The sequence below is a fragment of the Sorex fumeus genome, unplaced genomic scaffold, assembly GCF_029834395.1.
Source record: "Sorex fumeus unplaced genomic scaffold, SorFum_2.1 ptg000006l, whole genome shotgun sequence".
In the NCBI taxonomy this organism is placed as follows: Eukaryota; Metazoa; Chordata; class Mammalia; order Eulipotyphla; family Soricidae; genus Sorex; species Sorex fumeus.
The window spans coordinates 58522624-58541281 of NW_026606063.1; the positions used below are offsets into that span (position 1 = coordinate 58522624).

Sequence of the window (18658 nt, forward strand, 5' to 3'; positions counted from 1 at the left end):
CCTAGCAGTAGCAGATAAACAATGGGAAAAGATGTCTTTGTTGGAGTTCTCCTTTGAACAGATTATGCTGGGCTTCCTTAACCCCTGTGAAACTTCCTTAATCCCAGTTTACTTGCCCTCACCTGAATCCAAATAAATCCACATGACATCTGAAAGTGTCATCAATAAATCATACTCTTACTCTCTTTTCTACATGTGATAAATTGGAATACTTTCCTTTCTCTTCTTAAAGGTAAAGGTAAAGGCCCTCCCGTTGATCGTCGATTTGCTTGAGCGGGCCCAGTAACATCTCCATTGGAGACTTTGTTGTTACTGTGTTTGGCATATCGAATACTCTCGGTAGCTTGCCGGGCTCTCCGAGAGGGGCGGAGGAATCGAACTCGGGTCGGCCATGTTGGCTGCTTGTAAGGCGAATGCCCTACCGCTGTGCTATCGCTCCAAATGTTGGTCAAAGGGCTGGAGCGATAGCACAGCAGATAGAGCACGCAGCTGACTTGGGTTCGATTCCCAGCATCCCATATGGTCCCCTGAGCATCGCCAGGAGTAATTCCTGAATGCATGAGCCAGGAGTAACTTTCTGTGCAATGCCGGGTGTGACCCCCCCCCCCCCCCAAAAAAAAACATGTTGGTCAAGATCCTGTAAACTGAACTTTTTCTCCAATTATGGGTCACAACCTGCAGTATAGAATCCATGTAAATCTGTAAATCCCTCTCCCAATTCTAACTCTCCCCTCTTCCCTCAAAAAGAAACTAATGCCCTTATTTCATTCTCCTTTTCATTTCTCCTTTCATGTTGGATAGTCATAGATAAAGTGTGAAATTCTTTCTAGAAAGGAGTTTGTATAATTTTATGCACACAATCACATGTATGAGGATGGATATGGCTATCAGGTCTACCCTTCATTTTTGCCAAATCTGAATTTATGTCATCAGGCTTTCTTGACCCATGGATGCTAGTTGGAGGGAGTCTGTGTTTAGAATGACAGATTGAGGCTATTGTTGTGTTAGCGAGAGGCCTGCTTCCCTCAGTTCTCTGTTGTCCAGTGATATCTCAAATCATGGTGAGAACAAGAGGAAGGACTATCCCTTACTGAATGAATGCTCTTCCGGGAAGGGCTCCATGTGTACTCCTACTCCCTAGTAAACTGTGTCCCCTTTTAACAGTTCCTTAAACCCCATAGTGTTTACCTGCTTCTGTTAATTGAGCACATATGTGTTAGGTACCAGCCAAGGTACTCTACCTAGAGGATTGTGTAGAGTATTTGCTAATCTTCTTGGGAGTTTCTCTTCTTATTTTTTGGTTTTGGGTTCATACTCAGCAGTGATCAGGGATTACATCTGCCTTTGTGCTTAGGGATCACTCCTGGCAGGGTTTAGGGGGTTGAACCAAGATTGACTGTGTTTAAATCAAGCCACCTACTCTCTGTACTATCTCTCCAGCCCTGGAAAGTTATTATTGTTCCTATTTTACAGGAATGAAACTGAGACTCACAGAAGTTAAAATATGACTGTGGGTCTGGGGATATAGCTCAGTGATAGAACACATGCTTTTTAATGTATGAGGTCCTGGGTTGAATCCCTGGTAGCAGAAAAGAAGAAAGTATGGAAGAAAAAAAGGGAGTAAGGAAGAAAGGAAGGAAGGCAGTCTGGGAGGGGGGAAGAAAGGATGAAAAGAAGGAAGGAAGAAAGAAAGGAAAAAAATAAGGAAGGAAGGAAAGATGGAAGGAAGGAAGGAAGGAAGGAAGGAAGGGAGGGAGGGAGGGAGGGAGGGAGGGAGGGAGGAAGGAAGTAGGAAGGGGAAACTGACTCTGGCCAGTGATGTATGTAAGTGGGCCTGAACTCAGGTTAGTAACCCACCAATTACCCCTATTTGCTGTGAGTTGACTCATTTTTCTCTCATGATTTGATGGAATCAAGGTCACTTTGCTGTCATTAGAGGGAGAAAACCTCAGCCTCAATTCTTATTTGTTTGTTTTTTCTTGCAATTATTACCCCAAATCAGTTTCTGTGTTGGTCCCATTTTCCCCAAACAGCATAAATGATTTCTCTACCTGCGTCTCAGCAGCTGCTGTTTTCTGCAGGGGGTTGCTGGGCTGAAACCATAATGATGAGGAGACTCTGGTGCCTGCTTCCCCTCCCCTCTGAGCCCATCATAAACTCCAGCCACTGAGGACTGACAGAGCAGGGAATGGATTTCTCCTTCACTGCCTAGTGTGTTTTCCCCTTCATTTCCCTTTTAAAATGTTGAGCATATCAAATGAGCCCTCTCTCCCTCAAGGACTATTTCCAGCTTGAACGTTTCGGAGCTATTCCTTTCTGTGGGTTGGGTGTTTTGCTTTTATTTTTGGAGGAAGGCTTGAGTTGTGCTCTGGATGCCTAGAGGTCAAAGAGAGTTTGAATTTTACACTGTATGTTAAATAGCAACAAGAAATGTGGCTTCAAGCTCTCTGGCCAAAGCCATCTTTTTTCAGGGCTTACAGCACTGACCCTCTTGCTGGCCTTCTACAAATAGTTATAATGGGAACTGACACACATGGTGTGCATTATTTAGATCCAGTTTTAACGCCAGCAGTTGGGCTGATGCAAATGTTCCAACTCAAGTGTTTTTGCCAGAAGTGACAAACCTCCTTTCTCGAAGTGTATCAGATGTTTATGGAGACCCCTGGCCTCCCATCTCCTCCCCACCCCCTTTGCTCGTTCAGCTCTGCCAATGTTTCTTTGCTACTTCTCTTCCTTCCTGTGAGGGCTTTGCATCCTCTTGCCTCATGGGTTGTTTCACTGTTGTTGTTTGACTGCACCTAGCCTCAAAGAACTCCTTTCTTTGAGCAGTCCTGGCTGGCCTGATAAGACAAGGGCTGCCTCCAGAGAATTCTCCTAAAAAGATTAGCTTGTCCATTTATGGAAAGCCCTTGCACATGTCCAAAGTTCCCTTGTGCAAACATATGTCAGAGAGTGTTTTCTTAGGCTTCAAGATTGTATTTCTTGGCCAGAGGGAAAGTAGAGTCTATACACTTTAAAATCTGAAATTTGAGATAATCTTTACAAGATCAATAGCTTGTTGGTTTAGTTCTGCCACATCTTCGATATTGTCAGCTCCAATTAAACTGGTGGTTCCCTTTTTCTGCCATTTTCTCTGCACCTCCTGACCTGCTGGCAGCCCCTGCTTCACCAGAGATCTAAAGGTAATTCAGGTGGTCAGCAGAATTTGGGAGAAGGAGGAGGAGAAGGAGAACATTTCTGTTATGGTCTGGAGTGTCTTCCAGGGAGGAAGGAAAAACAGACCAGATTTGAGCAGAGATTGAAAACAGCATCTGTTCTTCTTGACCAATGTTAGCTTCACACTGTTTTGAGCTGGAGTTCTTGGTCATATAATGTTCACAAACTATACGACATACTGTAAGATCCTCTTCCTTATAATAGAGGATTATTGATTAGTTCTGTTATTTAAGGAGAGAGAGAGAGAGAGAGAGAGACACAAACACAAGTTTCTGGGAAAATTTGCATTGATGGGAAAATAAAGAGGTAGGTTCAGAAACAGGTTCAGAAACAATACAAAGACTTTACAAAAATCAAAATGTGTGAGCTGAGATGGTGGAAATTGGTCATGGTAGCCTTGCTCGCTACCAAGCCTGCAGTATTAACTCTGAGTTAGTTGGGTAGTGTTTAAACAACAGAACCAAACCACGGAGGCAGGGGTTTGATGTCATGGAGTTTGATACAATAACGGGGAGGGCATGAGGACCCAGAAGATTGTTCAGATGGGCTGAACCCAGCAGACATAGTAGTTACAAAGATGTGGACTCATTAGCAAGGGGCCCCAGATCATTGGTTATCTCATTACTTAGCATGAAGGTGTGTGTGTGTGTGTGTGTGTGTGTGTGTGTGTGTGTGTGTGTGTGTGTGTAGAATTGACTATATATCATCAATGGCATTTAGGGGCTTTATTATTTTAGCATCTGGGTTAATTACAAGTCAATGTGTGAAGTAGTCTAGAGACAAAGAAATTGATCATCCACAATTTTATGCATTGATGCTAATAGTCTCAGTCAAATAGCCCAATGCAACAAATAAGAAGGGACAGGAAGGGGTTAACCAATAGCTTTCGTTCACTGAAAATTGGCAACTCATTTTCCTGATTGTATAGTTTATTGGCCAGTCCTTGGACTTCCCATTCTCTGGAAAAGTTAAAAGTATAGGCAAATGAGATGATACTATAGTGGTGCTGACCTCCCACAGTTGAATTGTGGGTTGTCTGTTCAGCTGTGGTCCACCATGAGTGGACCATGCTACAAACTGTGGATTTATTTCACTGTGTTCATTGATATTGCTTTGAGTCAAGTACATGAAATGATACATAGAGAAAACCATGTCACTATGCTGTTTCTGTATAGGAGTTCATCATTGACACACCGTGTGAAAATGCCCAGAAGATGTACATAGGAAATGCAATGTATGGGAATTACGCAGCCGTCTTTGCTCAGCTCATCATAAATGGAAAATCTCAAGGTTTGTCACAGTCACAGAAACCTAGAGAAAGTCTCTTTACTATTACTATTTTCAGTGAGTACTTTATACTCAAAACCCATTTTATGGATGTGCTTTTTTTTTATCTTGTAAAAAATAGCTTATCTCCTAAATATCCAGAGTGATAAAACTTTTCATTGCCTTTTGACATTCTACACTATTCTGTGCAGTGCAAGAGTAGAACAGAGCAAGTTTCAGGATCAGACTCATTTTGTGTTGTTTCAGGAAATGCATCCCGTTTAAATCTTCTTTCTGTTTTAGAAAGGAGTAACTATCACTTCACCTTCTTTAGGGCCACACTGTTTCATTGTTCCCATCCGGGATGAAAATGGGAACTTGTACCCAGGAGTGACAGCGATTGATATGCTGCACAAAGAAGGTGAGTCTGCAGGTAATGCCTCTCCTACCCTTGTTTGTGCTTCTGGCTGCTCTCCACCCCACCCAGCGAGAAGCTAACCTGCCCCATCTAAGCAGTGGAGGCATTGAAACAGCCCAGACAAGACTGATTCTGCAGTCTGATGAGAGTCTTTTGTGCAGAGCTGTAGGAAATGTTGCAGTTGCCTTTGATGAACAGGCATTAGTTTCATAGTCTCCCTGCTGCTTATATTCCCAGAAGCTTTTTTCTTCTGCGTGATTTGGGACAGCTTTTTACCCTGAGTGATTTGTCCTCCTTTTCTCCTTCTTGAATTTGTGGGCTCCCTCTCAGAGGGCATTGAAGTTATGTGTTGTTCTTGCTCTTCAGCCACCAATCTAGTATTGCGCCTAATAGCTGGAGCTGTTGTGGTACCAGAGACCAGGTTCTGGAGCTAGAGCCAACGTAAGGTGTGGCAGGGGACTGTCTGTCCAACCTTCTCTTTTCAGCTTGCATGTAGCTGTCTTCGTGTTCACTTGGTCTTCTCCCTTTATGCACAAATCTGTTCAAATATCCCCTTTTAATAAGGACATCATAATGGAGTAGGGTCCTCCCTACTGACCTCAGTTTTGCTTGACCTCTATAAAGGTCCAGTCTCCAAATAATGTCACATTCACTGCTATGGGGAATTAGGATGGAGATGGAGAAATTTAGGGAACATATAATGTAGAGGGATAATATTGGGTGGGAACGACTTTGTCTAGCGGTCTCCATTGATTATCTCAGTTAAGGCCAGACCAAGTCAAAGAAACAAGTAGTAGAGAAGGAAAAAGAAGAGAGAAAAAATAGGAGAAGAGTAGGGGAAGAAGATGGTCCTTGGACAGAAGGGTTCATGTCACCCTTGCTCCTGAGCATTTGTTGGCCACTTTGGCTACAAGTCATCAAGCAAGTACTTTAAATATCTGACCCTCGCTGGCTCTGGCCTCTTGAAAGCACCTCACATGTCAAGTGTGGCTGAGTACTGAGGGGTGGACCCTGTTCCTGTGAAGTGGTGCCAGGTATTTAAAACACTGGCAGCTTCAGAAAGTCTGCTCTGGTTTCCTTGTAAATTCCCAAGTGCACGAGTGTCCTTGTCAAGGGCTGATGTTCTAAATAAAGACTTGTACTAAATGAAGATGAAATCTCCTGGAGAATCACATGAAGAGAAAGTAGACATCGGCCCTGTCAGGTGACTTTGAAAAAATAGGTCTGGCAAATTTCAGGAACCTGCCAGGGTGTTGGTCACCCCTAACTCCAATTCCCCCTTAGCCCTACCTCCATACCGCCCCCCCACCCCTGCCGCCCCCAGCTCCATTCTGTCTTTTCCCTTTTTCTTGTAGGCATTTGCTTTCACTAAGTCAGCCCAGGTGTTGAGGAGGAACAAACAGCAGGAGAAATCTGAGTTTAGTGTTATTGAGAGAGTTGCCGGCTTTCTTGTCTTTTCTGTGCTTTTCCAGTTGCCTAGAACTTCTCCTTTAATGGTCCCAGTAACTGCTTGGGGAAGGAGAAACACCTGTTTCTCCTCACCAGATTTTCACCTAAGTTTTAGAGATCATAAGTCTTAGAAATCACAAGTCTTCAGTGAAACCAATGAACCAATGAAAGGCATCTGCACTGGATCCCTTAGATAGAAGGCACTGGCAAAAGCCAGGCCTAGAAAGGAGCAGGAAGCTGAGTTTTGATGTGAAAGGATCTGTCCGTTGCAGCTTCATTTTTTTTCCTTTTTCCAGGTTTGCATGGTGTGGATAATGGGATTTTAATATTTGACAAGGTGCGGATACCAAGGGAGAATCTGCTGGATAAGTGAGTCTTTTACATTTCACTCAGATTTTCAGCTTGCAGCAAACTTAGGGCAATCTCACTGCAATTTCACATTCATTTCACAGTCTCCTTGCAGGGTCTCCCTGCAGTCTCCCTGCAGTCTCACTGCAGCCTCCCTGCAGTCCCACAGCAACCTTACAGTGACCTCACTGCTGTCTCACTGCAATCTCACAGAGACCTCACAACGACCTCACAATGACCTCACTGCCACCTAACAGCCTCCTTACAGATCTCGCTGCATCATCACTGCAATCTTGTTACAATCTCACAGTGACCTCACTGCAGTCTCACATCTCACAGTGATCTCACTGCAATCTCACAGTTATCTTAATGTGATCTTACTGCCCCATCACTGCCATCTCAGCCATATCGCCGCTCTCCAACCTGGACTCGTTTTTGAGTTCTCGTGACTGTGTGTCCAAGCTCCTCCTGCCAACCACTTCTTTGAGTTTATGAGCAACTCATTGGAAATGTCGAGATGTATATAGTAGCCAGAAATTTTATTCTTCAAACACTATTACCCATACAAATGTGTGGTTACATTTTAATGAATAATGCTAGATGTTTCTTATGATGATATTTCTATTTATTTATTTATTTATTTTTTGGGTGTGTGTTTATGGCCAAGCCCAGCCAAGCTCAGGGATTACTCCTGGCTCTGCTCAGGGTCAGTCACTCCTGATCATATCTGGGGATCAAACCAGAATTGATTTCATGCAAGGAAAGTGCTTTAACTCCTCTACTATCGCTGTGGCCTCCATGATTATCTGTCTAAAGAAAGAGATGTCTTTGGTTTTTACTGAGATCTTCTTATAAATTTTGGGTTTTTTTGTAGCTTATGATTTCTGTTTAGCATTATGTGTCAAATGTTTCTATACAACAACTTTCACATGCATTGTCATTTTTATTATTCCATAAGAGGCTATTAAATAAGGTTCTGTAACTTATCTAATTAATCAGTTATTAAAGGATTTTGGGGGTGTTTAATTACTTTTTTCTATTATAAGCCAGTTATAGTGTCATTGCCTTTTTTGTGGGTGATAAATAACCACTTTTCAGCTTCAGAGCTGTAATAACCAATGCTATGAGCAGAGGTGGTGTCAGAGGTGCTTAGCGTCATTTCCTAGCATCCATCAATGAGGGAAAGGTGTGTTAACACTGAGGTGCAGGTGGCTTCTTCGGCTGCATTCTAGGGCTGGTACTCCAGGGATTCACAAAGTTCTTTACAGAGGCTAAGATGTGTGAATTACCTTTAACCTTCTCAGAAGTGTTTCTTGTATCCAATGGACACCCAAACCATCTTTCATTTTCATTTTTATTTTATCATCCTGTTATTCGTCGATTGCCTCGAGCAGGCCCCAGTAACGTCTCTTTCATCCTAACCCTGAGATTATATTCAAGGCTCTTTAGGAGAATGAGACCCATCATTGTTACTGGTATTTGGCATATTTGGTACGCCACGGGGAGTTTGCCAGACTCTGCCCTGTGGGCAGGCTAAATTTGATAGCCTGCAAGTTTGTCCAAAGTAGGAATGAGATGATAAGATGTCATAAAAGATGTCCTGATAAGATGTCGCGCGGCCGCGAATACATCTTTAAGTCTGCGAAAACATCTTTAAGTCTGTGAAAAGCAGGCAGCCAGATCCCACACACTCAGCTCAGCTCTTTGCTTTCTTAGAGTCACTTTTCACACTTTTCTTCTTTAGATTTCTGGTAAGTTCTTGTTAACAGATAAGTGTCTTAGATTCCAAAAGTTTAAGAAAATACGTAGGAAGCAAATTTCAGATATATCACATTCTGTTTGCTTACTTTGCCTCCCTGTGCATAGCTAGTAAATACACTGGAAAACTGTTTTTTTTTTCCTGTTTAAAACAAGAGCATCTTTGCTGTTATTCTGATGGGTGCAAAAGCCCTCAGAGCCCTTGGGAGCTGCCAGTGTCTGTGGCAGCAAGTCTCAGGACCACCAACACTCCCAAGAAGTGCCTATATATTTCCACACCACTCATCAGCATCATTCGCTTGGGACCTGTGCAAGACGGAAGGCCCCCACAAATGGGCTGCTCCTCCATTCCCCCAATACCAATGCATTAAGGGTGTCCAGACAATTTAATAGACGAAGAATGGTCTTTTTAACAAATGGTGCTGAGACAAGTGAATATCTGAAGGCAGAAGCACAAAATTCTACTCTACTTTGTACTATTTACAAGAATCTACCTAATGAATGACAAATCAAAACTTAAGAGCTGAAACTCTAAAATACACAGAGGAAAACATAAGTTTAAGTCTGTGTGACCTTGATGTAATAATGATTTATAGTTTGATGTGACACGAGTAGCCCAGCAAACAGAGGGGGAAAATAGGTTGAAACCTCATTGAAATTTAAAAAAAATATTTTTGTGCTTTGAAGAAGATTACAGAAAATGCTGAAAAGGCAATACAAGTAATGGGAGAACACATTTATAGATAACATAAGGATTTAGTGTCTAGAATATAAAAGAAACCATCACAGTTCAAAAGTGAAAAACAAAAGTAAAAAACCAAAACATTATAAAATGGGGAAACATTTGTATAGACATTTTTCTAAAGAAGATATACCAATGAAAAATAATTGCAGTTACATCATTGAGATATGTCAATTCCAGGCCAAGCTGCAAATGAAACATCACGTTAAACTTACTTAGCTAGAAAACAAGAGACTAGAGGTAGCAAATGTGGGTGAGGATGTGAGAAATTAGTACCTTTGTTCATTGCTGGTGGGATTGTAAAGCAGTGTTCTCAGTTGGTAATAGAGTTTGGAAGTTCTTTAAAAGTTTAAAGTTTTTATATCATCTAGCAGTTCTACTCCTAGGTATCATGCACATATTGTCCACTAGGCAATAAAATACATGTCACTGAAAATAAATGCTCAGAGCATAATTATTGATAATATCCAAAAGAATGGAAACAACCCAAATATCCACCAAATGGTGAATGGATAAGCAAAGGTAACATATCCAAACTAGAGACTACCATTTGGCCAGGAAAAGGAATAAAATACGAATGCATGCAACAACATTTGAAAACTTTGAAAGCAATGTGCTTAGTGAAAGAAGCCAGGCACAAAAGGCTCCTATTGGTTGTGATACTATTTTATGTGAAATGTCCAGAACAGACAGATCAATAGTGAGAAAAAGTAGATAAATGCTTCCTGAACTGGAGGGTAGGGGAATAGTGCTAGTGGCAAGGGACTTCTTTATAGGGTGATGGCATGTATCCCAACTAGATGATGCTCATGGTTATAAAACACTATGAGCATCCTAGAAGTGATTGAACACTATACTTTATTTTTTATTTTTTATTTTATTTTTTAATTTTTATTAGTGAAACACCATGAGGTACAGTTGTAGACTTACAAATTTTTGTGCTTGGGTTTCAGTTATACAATGATCAAGTACCCATCCCTCCACCAGTGCCCATTTTCCACCACCACGGGTCCCAGTATCCCTCCCACCCCCCAACCCTCCATCCCACTCTGCTTCTTCTTTATTATTATTATCATTTTGCTTTTTGTGTCACACCCAGTGATGCACAGGGCTTACTCCTGGCTCTGCACTCAGGAATTACTCCTGGCGGTGCTCAGGGGATCATATGGGATGCTGGGAATCGAACCCGGGTCGACCGAGTGCAAGGCAAATGCACTACCTGCTGTGCTATTGCTCCAGCCCCCAGTAGGGAGATTTTAGGGTGTGTGAGTGAGATCTATGGCAACATAGGGCTGGCCTGCAAGCCCAGCCCCAGTACAGGTTGCTGTCTCAGAGGGAGGTTCAAGGATGCAGAAAGCCGTGGGGCTTGTAGGTGTGTACTGATGTAACTTACAGATGTGTATAGATAGGACCTGTCTGACTGACTTCATGCTTCCTTTTCCTTTTCCTTTTTTTTTTCTGTGAACCCCACCACTCCCCATTCCAGGTTCGGTTCTGTGACTCCAGATGGGCAGTACCATTCTCCGATTAAGAACACGAGTGTAAGATTCAATGCGATGCTGGCAGCGCTGACCCCTACACGACTAGCTGTGACCTTCCAAGCCATGGGCTCCATGAAGGTAGTGGAGTGATTGGAATGAAACTCCCTCTTTATTCTCTATGTATGTTCTGAGTGGATCAACTGACCGTATCTGAAGCTGAGTCTGCAGCGAGGGTTGCTGTAACGTGGCCAGGGTTCCTGGGTAAATGCTGGTTGGTCAGACCCAGAGAACATTTCTGCACCTTCTCACCAAGGCATCCCATCCATCTGCACCCCAGATGACACCACTGCTGCTGGTGGGGAGAGGAACATGGGCACCATGGCAACAGAGCCATAGAAGATGACCCAGTGAGAATAGGTCATTCAGAATAAACATGTCTGCTGGAGATTCAGCTAAGAACTGACTCATGCACCATGGCTCTGTGTCTTAGCTAGGTCATGGGGAAACAGTGGTGTTCACAAGGTGGTTTGGGGTGACCTTGTCTCACAGGTTGGGGTCCAACCTCCATATACTGTCTCTGCTTTCTGATCCCCAGCCCCCGCTGTCTCAATACATTGGTTCTGCAAGAGCTGCCAGGAGATCTGAGTTCTGAAAGGCCCTCTCCTCCTCAGGGCCTTTGTGTCTGCATGATGGGAAAGCTTATTTTGAGCTCCACTGAGTTGGTTGAAGCTGGAAGAAAAATGACAGTGTGTGATTGTACACTTGTGGCTTGATCCGGCTCTTCCACCGCGAAGGAGTGTGAAACACTGGGCATCAGACCTGATATCAGCTTGAAGTTGTCTGTACAGGAGAACCCTTCATTCATTTGTTTTGTTGTTGTTGGGGCAGTACTTGGGGGCTGCTTCCATCCTGGTGCTCAGGACTATTGGATGGGCTGAGCATGCAGTGTTTGCTCCAACCCTGTATGTGTCTCCCCATCCTGTGCTCGCTTTCCCTGGGTCTGTACCTCCTGACAGGAAGGAGGCCTTCCTGTGTGGGTAGCACCTACCCTGTGGTGGACAGCTGGGTCTCTCCGGACACCTCCACTCAGTGTCCAGCCACTGCCTCTACCCCTGCCTAGGCATGGTGTCCTGTGCTCTTGAAAGGTGGCTGTACATCTTGGTTCTGCTGAAGCATCTCTGAATGGAGGTGGTCCTGGAGAATGTGGTACCAAGAACTGGAGGGGCCCCAGGAAGCCGGCAAACCACAGGGGAAAGTGGTTGCTTCCTCCAGCCTGGAAAAGAAATGTTTCAGCCAGTTTCAGGACTCAAGGGAGAGGCAGAAGCAGAGGATCCATCCTAGGATTGCATTGTAGAGAAGGTGGGAGAAAAGTCAGATGCTCCTCGGGAACACTCAGCAATTGGCGTACTGGGAAGACAGGGGACTATGTGCGGGCCAGGGCTAAGGCCAGGCAGAAACCCCTGCACCTTCATTTGGGAGTGGGGGACAATGAGTGACAATGGAGGTCACCTCTGCCCAAGGTGCCAGGCTGCTGCTGGGATATTGTTGACATGATAACGGCACTGTCACAATAACCGTTATCGTTACTTAAACCATCACTTTGTCTGGGGTAGTGGGTGGCTTCAGGAGAGGCTTGCTCGTCCCATTTCTATAGGGGCCACTGGAAAGGTCCTTGGACCGGTCAGCCCTGTGATGTGGGCTTGTCAGCATTTGGGGGGCTCAGGGCCACTGCTGATGGTGCTTGAGTGCTGTTAGGAACCTTGGGATGGAACTAAGGGCCTTCCACAGGCTTGGCATATGTTCCACCACTGGAGCTGTCAGAGAGACTTTTTTTTTAATAAAATATATATTTTAAATATATTCCCGGCTCCTCTGTGTTTTTTGCCTCCAGTGCATCTTGCCTGCCGTGAAGTGAAGTGTCCCCCAGCCTGTTTGAGGTTGGTGCTCACCTGGGTCTTCTCAGCCTCAGTCTCGGCTGTGGCCGTGGATTTCTTTGGCAAACTCATCATGGGCCTGGTTTTCTCGTGGGTTTTTTTTTTGAGTGGGCCTCCCCCGGTCCTGGTGGCTACTCCCAGCTCTGTGCTCTGGGCCATGACCTGATGGGCCATGGTGGTGCGGGGTGGGGGCGGAGGGTCCAACCTGGGCCTCCCACAGGCACAGGACTCAACCTCAGGGAGGGCTTCGCTCTGGGCTCAGCCCTGTTTTCCCATCCATTTCGCCCCTTTTTTTGAGCAGGTCCCTGAGTCCCTGCGTATCCGGTCAGGTCACGCGTGTCAGGTCCTGGACCCTGCGTGGTACTTGTTTCCTTGCCTCTGAGGCGCAGTGTTCACGTTCCTGTATGTTTGGGTTTGTCTGTTTTTGGCTTTATGTTTGCCAGGAGCTCACATGTGGCATCCTGTGAGTAGCATAATCGATTCTAAGTTGATAGCAACTTGATTTAGAAATCATTTTAAGACTTGTTGTTGTTATTAGTTTTGGGGGCCACACCCAGCAGGGCTCAGGGCTCATTCCTTCCCCGCACCCAGGGACTGCTCCTAGAAGGGCTCAGGGGACCACATGGGGTGTTGGGGATCAAACCCAGGCCAGCTGCATCCAAGGCAGGCGCCTTGCCCACTAGGCTATTTGCCCAGCTCCTGAACTCTACATTTTCACTTTCCCCCCGCCAAATTTGATGGTTTTTTAATTTTTTTTAAATTAAAAAAAATTTTTTTTTATAGCACAGCAGGTAGGGCGTTTGCCTTGCATGCAGCCGACCCGGTTGGCCCAGGTCCTATTCCACCGCCCCTCTTGGAGAGACAGCAAGCTACGGAGAGTTTCTCGCCTGCATGGCAAAGCCTGGCAAGCTCTCTGTGACGTATTTGATATGCCAAATGCAGTAACAACAAGTCTCACTACTGGGCCCACTCGAGCAAATAGATGAACAATGGGAGGACAGTGCTACAGTGCTAAATATTTTTTTTATTGAGGTACTATAATTTACATAGTTACTCATAGCGCCAAACTTTACAATCAGCCATAATTAAATTCCATGTGTATGGTTTACCTGACCTCAGATCTCAACCCCATCACACCAGTACCAGACATCACTCCCATGTGGGCTCTAGGGCCATATGGGGTGCCAGGGACTGAACCTGGATCAGCTGCATTGCAAGGCAAATACCGTAACCACTGTCCTATCACTCTGGCTCCAACACTTGGTTTTTTTTTTTTTTTTTTTTGCTCTTTGGGTCACACCCAGCCATGCACAGGGGTTACTACTGGCCTGCACTCAGGAATTAATCCTGGTGGTGCTCAGGGGACCATATAGAATGCTGGGGATTGAATCCAGGTCAGTCGCGGGCAAGGCAAACCCCATGCCCGCTGTGCTTTTGCTCCAGCCCCCATTGGACACTTGGTTTTAAATGTCTGATCTGAACATTTAAATACTTGATCTGGAGTTGGGGGGGGGGGTGGTCAGGTGGGGGCGGGAAAGGGGACATAGGTGGGTGGTCTTTGAAACGAATTCATTCTCCGTCTTGCTGAACATGATGTGGAGGGGGCATTGGGATAGAGCAGTAGCTTCTGCTGACTCTGGAAGGTCTGGGGGGCTCCTAGCTAGATCCAGTTCTTGTCAGGCCTTCAAAGTGCACATGGGGTTCCTGGCGAGGCAGAGGAGCTGGGTGTGGGCTCTGGGCTCATGTCTCAGCCTGGTTGTGCTGCTCTGTGGAACTATGCTCTGAGTTGCTGCTTCTTTGTGTCGGCTCACAGGGAGGCGCGAGGGGCATTGTTCAGGGAGGCGTGAGGGGCATTATTCAGCTGGGCACTGAGCAGAAGCTCAGGAACTGTCACCCCCTTGTGGCTGCTGCTAAGGCAGAGATCAGAGTCCTGCATAGGAGGAAGAGGCTTCCCAGGAGACAAAAGCTGCTTGTAGGTGCCCAGGAGCTCTGAGGGGTGTGCAGAACCCTTGTATCAAGCTAGTGCAGGACTCTCCTGCCAGCCGCTGCCCTGGCCAGGAAGTGCTCTGCCCCATAAGGGCAGCCGGTGGGCCTCAGCCTCACCGGGTCCACTCACCACTGCTGTGGCTGGGGCGGGGACAGGCAGCAACCTGGCCACTGTGATCTCATCTCAAGCGAGCGAGCGTCTGGGGAGAAGATGATCTCATCCTCCCAGCCCTCTGTGAGGGCTCAGACCCGTGACAGATGTTTGCTCGGCTGAAACCTGAGCTGGCCCTGCTTGTTCACTGATGTGGATGAGTGGAGAAACGGATCCCTTTTCTCCTAGGCACGTTCCCGATGCATTAGGAAACTGTCACCACGGCTCCCCACGCTGACATTCGCTCCAGGCAGAGCATGCCTGCTCCTTTTAAACTTTGCCCAGATGTCTTATTTCTCCGGGTTTTATCTCTCATTTCCATAATATTTCTCAGAACTTTCCAATTTTTTTCTCAGAGGCTTGTCATACAAGCCAACCTCTCATTTGCGTCCAAAATGCCTTGCCCAATTAAATGATTAGCAGGAACAAAAGGAAAAGGAAACGGAGACTTTTGGCAAGGCTGGGGTAGGGGGTGGGTGGTGAGCTTGGAGGGGGAGTGGAGCAGTTGCTGGGCAGACCTAGGTGGGGAACTGGGGTTCTGTGGGAGGAGGGAAGCGGGAAGCAAGACACGGAGTTTGCAGACTGGGAAGAGAAGCAGGGTGACATGGAAGAGGGCAAGCATTGTCTGGGGCCGATTTGCAGGGAAGGAACATTTTGACCCCTACACCCACCCTCAGAAGAGTCTCCCTGAACCTTTGCAGGCAGGGCTCACCCCAAAACTCCATTCCACATCCAGTTTCTGACTCTGTAGTTCTGGAATGAACCTTGAGCATCTGCGTTTCTAGCAAGTTCCGGGCGAGGGTGGGGGTAAGGAGGGGAGGGGGCTTGTACCTGGATTGGTGGAAAGGGGGCAGCTCTGGGAGAAGGCCCACCGAGAAGGGACACAGGTCTGCATTCCCAGAACCTTCCCAGCACCTGGTCCCTGGCATAGCCTCCAAAGTCCCTGGAACCAAGCCCAGGCTCTGTCTCTGGTACCTTGAGGAACCTTGTACTCCCTTCTCTCTGTCCTCATCTCCACTGCTTTTTTGTTTGTTTTGTTTTGTTTTTTTGGGTCACACCCGGCAATGCACAGGGCTTACTCCTGGCTCATACACTCAGAAATTACTCCGGGCAGTGCTTGGGGGACCATATGGGATGCTGGGAATCGAACCCGGGTCGGCCGCGTGCAAGGCAAATGCCCTACCCACTGTACTATCACTCCATCCCCATCATCTCTGCTGCTTTGGGGTCACACTTTTCCTCGCCTGGGAATATCCTACTGGCTGCTGTGCTCCCTAGCAAGACATCTGCTTTCTTCGGGGCTGGTCACAGTTCCAGGTGTTTCAGAGCTCAGTGTGGGCTGTGGGTCAGCACAAACATGCCCAGCCCTCATCTGTTCCCTCTGCCACCACTTTCCAGGCTGATTGTCAACTGTCCAGGTGCCGGGCCCTTTCTGTCTCCCCCTCTATCCCTGAAGCTCCAAGCAGCCCTATGCCCTGCCCTGTGTCAGCCACCTGCAGGGGACTGCATGTAGCCGACACAGAATAGGGGGAGCTGGCAGGCAGAGTGAGGAATGAATCAGACTCACAGACAAGGCACCTAGCAGCACGAAGTGTGTAAGTGCTCTAAGCCCACAGCTCAGATGCTCCGCCCAATCGCTCTTAAGGTCCCCCGGGTAGGGGGACGCTGCTGTCTAATTCTTGAAGCTCTGGGCCCCCTCTGACCAGGACAACCTGCTCTCTTCCTTCCTCTTTGTCTTGCCCAATGCCTGGCCCTTCATGTCAGCTCCAGGTTTTGCAGTTGGAAAGGAAGGGTGACGGGGGGGTGGGTGGGGGGGTGGGGGGAGGGGGACATCGAGAGCTTCCAGGTATTCACCTTCTGCAGGGCCATCATGGTGAGAGTGAGTCATGACCTCCTGGGCTGCCTCTAGGGACACATGGGTGCTGGCAGGGAGGACCTCGGAGAGGATACTTGACTCCTGGGGGGCAGCTAGAGAGTATATGTGGGGCAAACTTCTCTCGTTTATCTGAGTGAAAAGAAGTACTGGCCTTGCCTCTCCATGATTTTTAAATTTGACTAGATTGTTTTGGTTTTTGGGTCAGCAGGGCTCAGAGCTTACTCCAGACTCTGTGCTTGGAGATCACTCCTAGTGATTCTTGGGGGACCCTACACCATGCTGGGAATTGAACTAGGATCAGCAATGTGCAAGGCAAGTGCTGTCCCAGCATCATTAGCCCCTTCCACCATATTTGTTTGTTTTGGGGTCACACCCAGTGATGCTCAGGGCTTACTCCGGGCTCTTTAGTCAGGGATCACTCTTGGCAGACTTGGGGGACCATATGGGGGACCAGGGATGGAGCCATTGAACCCTGATCAGCCACATGCAAAGCAAGTGTCTTATCCACTGTACTGTCACTCTGGCTCTGTCTCCCACCATATGTTAACCTGAAAGCATCCCGGCTCTCCTGGTTTTGGCTAGGAGAAATGCCAACCTTTGTTCGTCTTACCTGCTGTGGGCTCCTTTGCTGTATGCCCAGGGAAGTCCTCTGTGAGGAGACTGATGAGGTTCTCCCCAGCAGGGTGGCAGCAAAAGAGCCTGTGAAACACTGGCTAGGGGCACTGGAAGTGGGACAGTAGCCAGGGCTCTGAGGTGGCCCCCTGTAGTCAGAAGGGGCCTGGTCCCCAAGACTGGATGAGGAGGGGTCCCAGGGTGACACTTCCTGACAGGCTTAGGGGCTGTGGACATGTACGTAATTCAGCTTAGCTTTATTGATGCTGAAAACAGTAGTCATGGTTGGGAGGCTATTGGTGGGGTGTAGAATCAGTCTCATCTCTCTGGGGGTGGCTGCTTTGAGCCAAGGACAGAAGAGCGTGAGGCTGGGTCTAACGTTGGCGGTGGTGAAGGTCGGTCATAGATGTGTGATGGGCTTCATGACCAGTCATAGGTGTGTGATGGGCTTTGGTTCTGGGCATCACACGGGCTTGAGATAAGCGGCGAGAGCTTAAGGTTGCAGCAGGTAAGGTGGTAGGCATCCTTCCACTAGCTCTTGGGACTCAGGATGAGCAAGGGGAAGAAGCTGGTTTCAGGTGGGCTTCTTTTTTCAATAAAGTATTGATGGGGCTTCGGGGGATGTTATGTCCTTGAACGACCTTCCCAAGACTGAACTATAGGGGTTCATGGAGAATTAGATCAACAAAGAAGAGGAGGTGTGGTGGGCCAGAACAGTGGGTAGGCACTTGCCTTGCACGTGTGCAGTTGACTTGAATTTGATCCCTAGCATCCCATAAGGTCTCCTGAATTATTAGCAGGAGTAGTAATTCTGAGTACAGAGCCAGGAGGAATCCTTGAGTAACACCATCAGGTATGGGCTAAAAACCAAAAAAGGGAAAAAAAAAAGAAGAAGAGGAGGTGGGTATAGCGTCAGATATAGCCATTTAAAAAATTCCTTTTTTTTAAATTTAAAGTTATTTTAGTTTTTGGGACACACCTTGTGGTGTTGAGGGTTCACTCCTGGCAGGACTCAGGGGATCTTATGTGGCACTGGGGATTGATCTGGGGTTAGCTTCTTGTGAGACAAGAGCCTTCCCCAGCCTTGCCATGGTCTGTACTCTCTGAAGGTTGTGGCAGTTCTGGGCTGCCCTGTTTTGGGGATCACAGAGCAGAGCAAGGCAGCATGTTCTCACTGTGATGGGCTCTTTTTCGGGTGGTGCCACACCCTTGAGCTTCAGTGACTCATGGGGCTGAAGCTGGGCAGCAAGTGACTGAGTATGACATGTTCACTGCTCCGTGGCCACCAGCCAGGTGCTTGACATTGGAAATTCACTTACACCCTTGAAATGAATGCCGTGGATTTCTGTAGCAACTGAGCCATTATTTTTTGCCTGTTTATATTCTTTCTAAGAGGCAAGCACTTTTCCTTCTGGATATAT

General features: G+C 46.7%; 1 protein-coding gene across 1 annotated transcript in view; it reads left to right on the top strand.

Annotated features, from left to right (window-relative positions):
- Nucleotides 1-18658, top strand: part of ACOXL (acyl-CoA oxidase like) — a 388417-nt gene that overhangs the window by 68940 nt on the left and 300819 nt on the right. The window contains exons 6-9 of the mRNA XM_056126755.1: nucleotides 4392-4506; nucleotides 4817-4903; nucleotides 6646-6718; nucleotides 10684-10816. Of these exons, the coding sequence (XP_055982730.1) occupies nucleotides 4392-4506; nucleotides 4817-4903; nucleotides 6646-6718; nucleotides 10684-10816 (408 nt within the window). The remainder of the gene's footprint in view (nucleotides 1-4391; nucleotides 4507-4816; nucleotides 4904-6645; nucleotides 6719-10683; nucleotides 10817-18658) is intronic.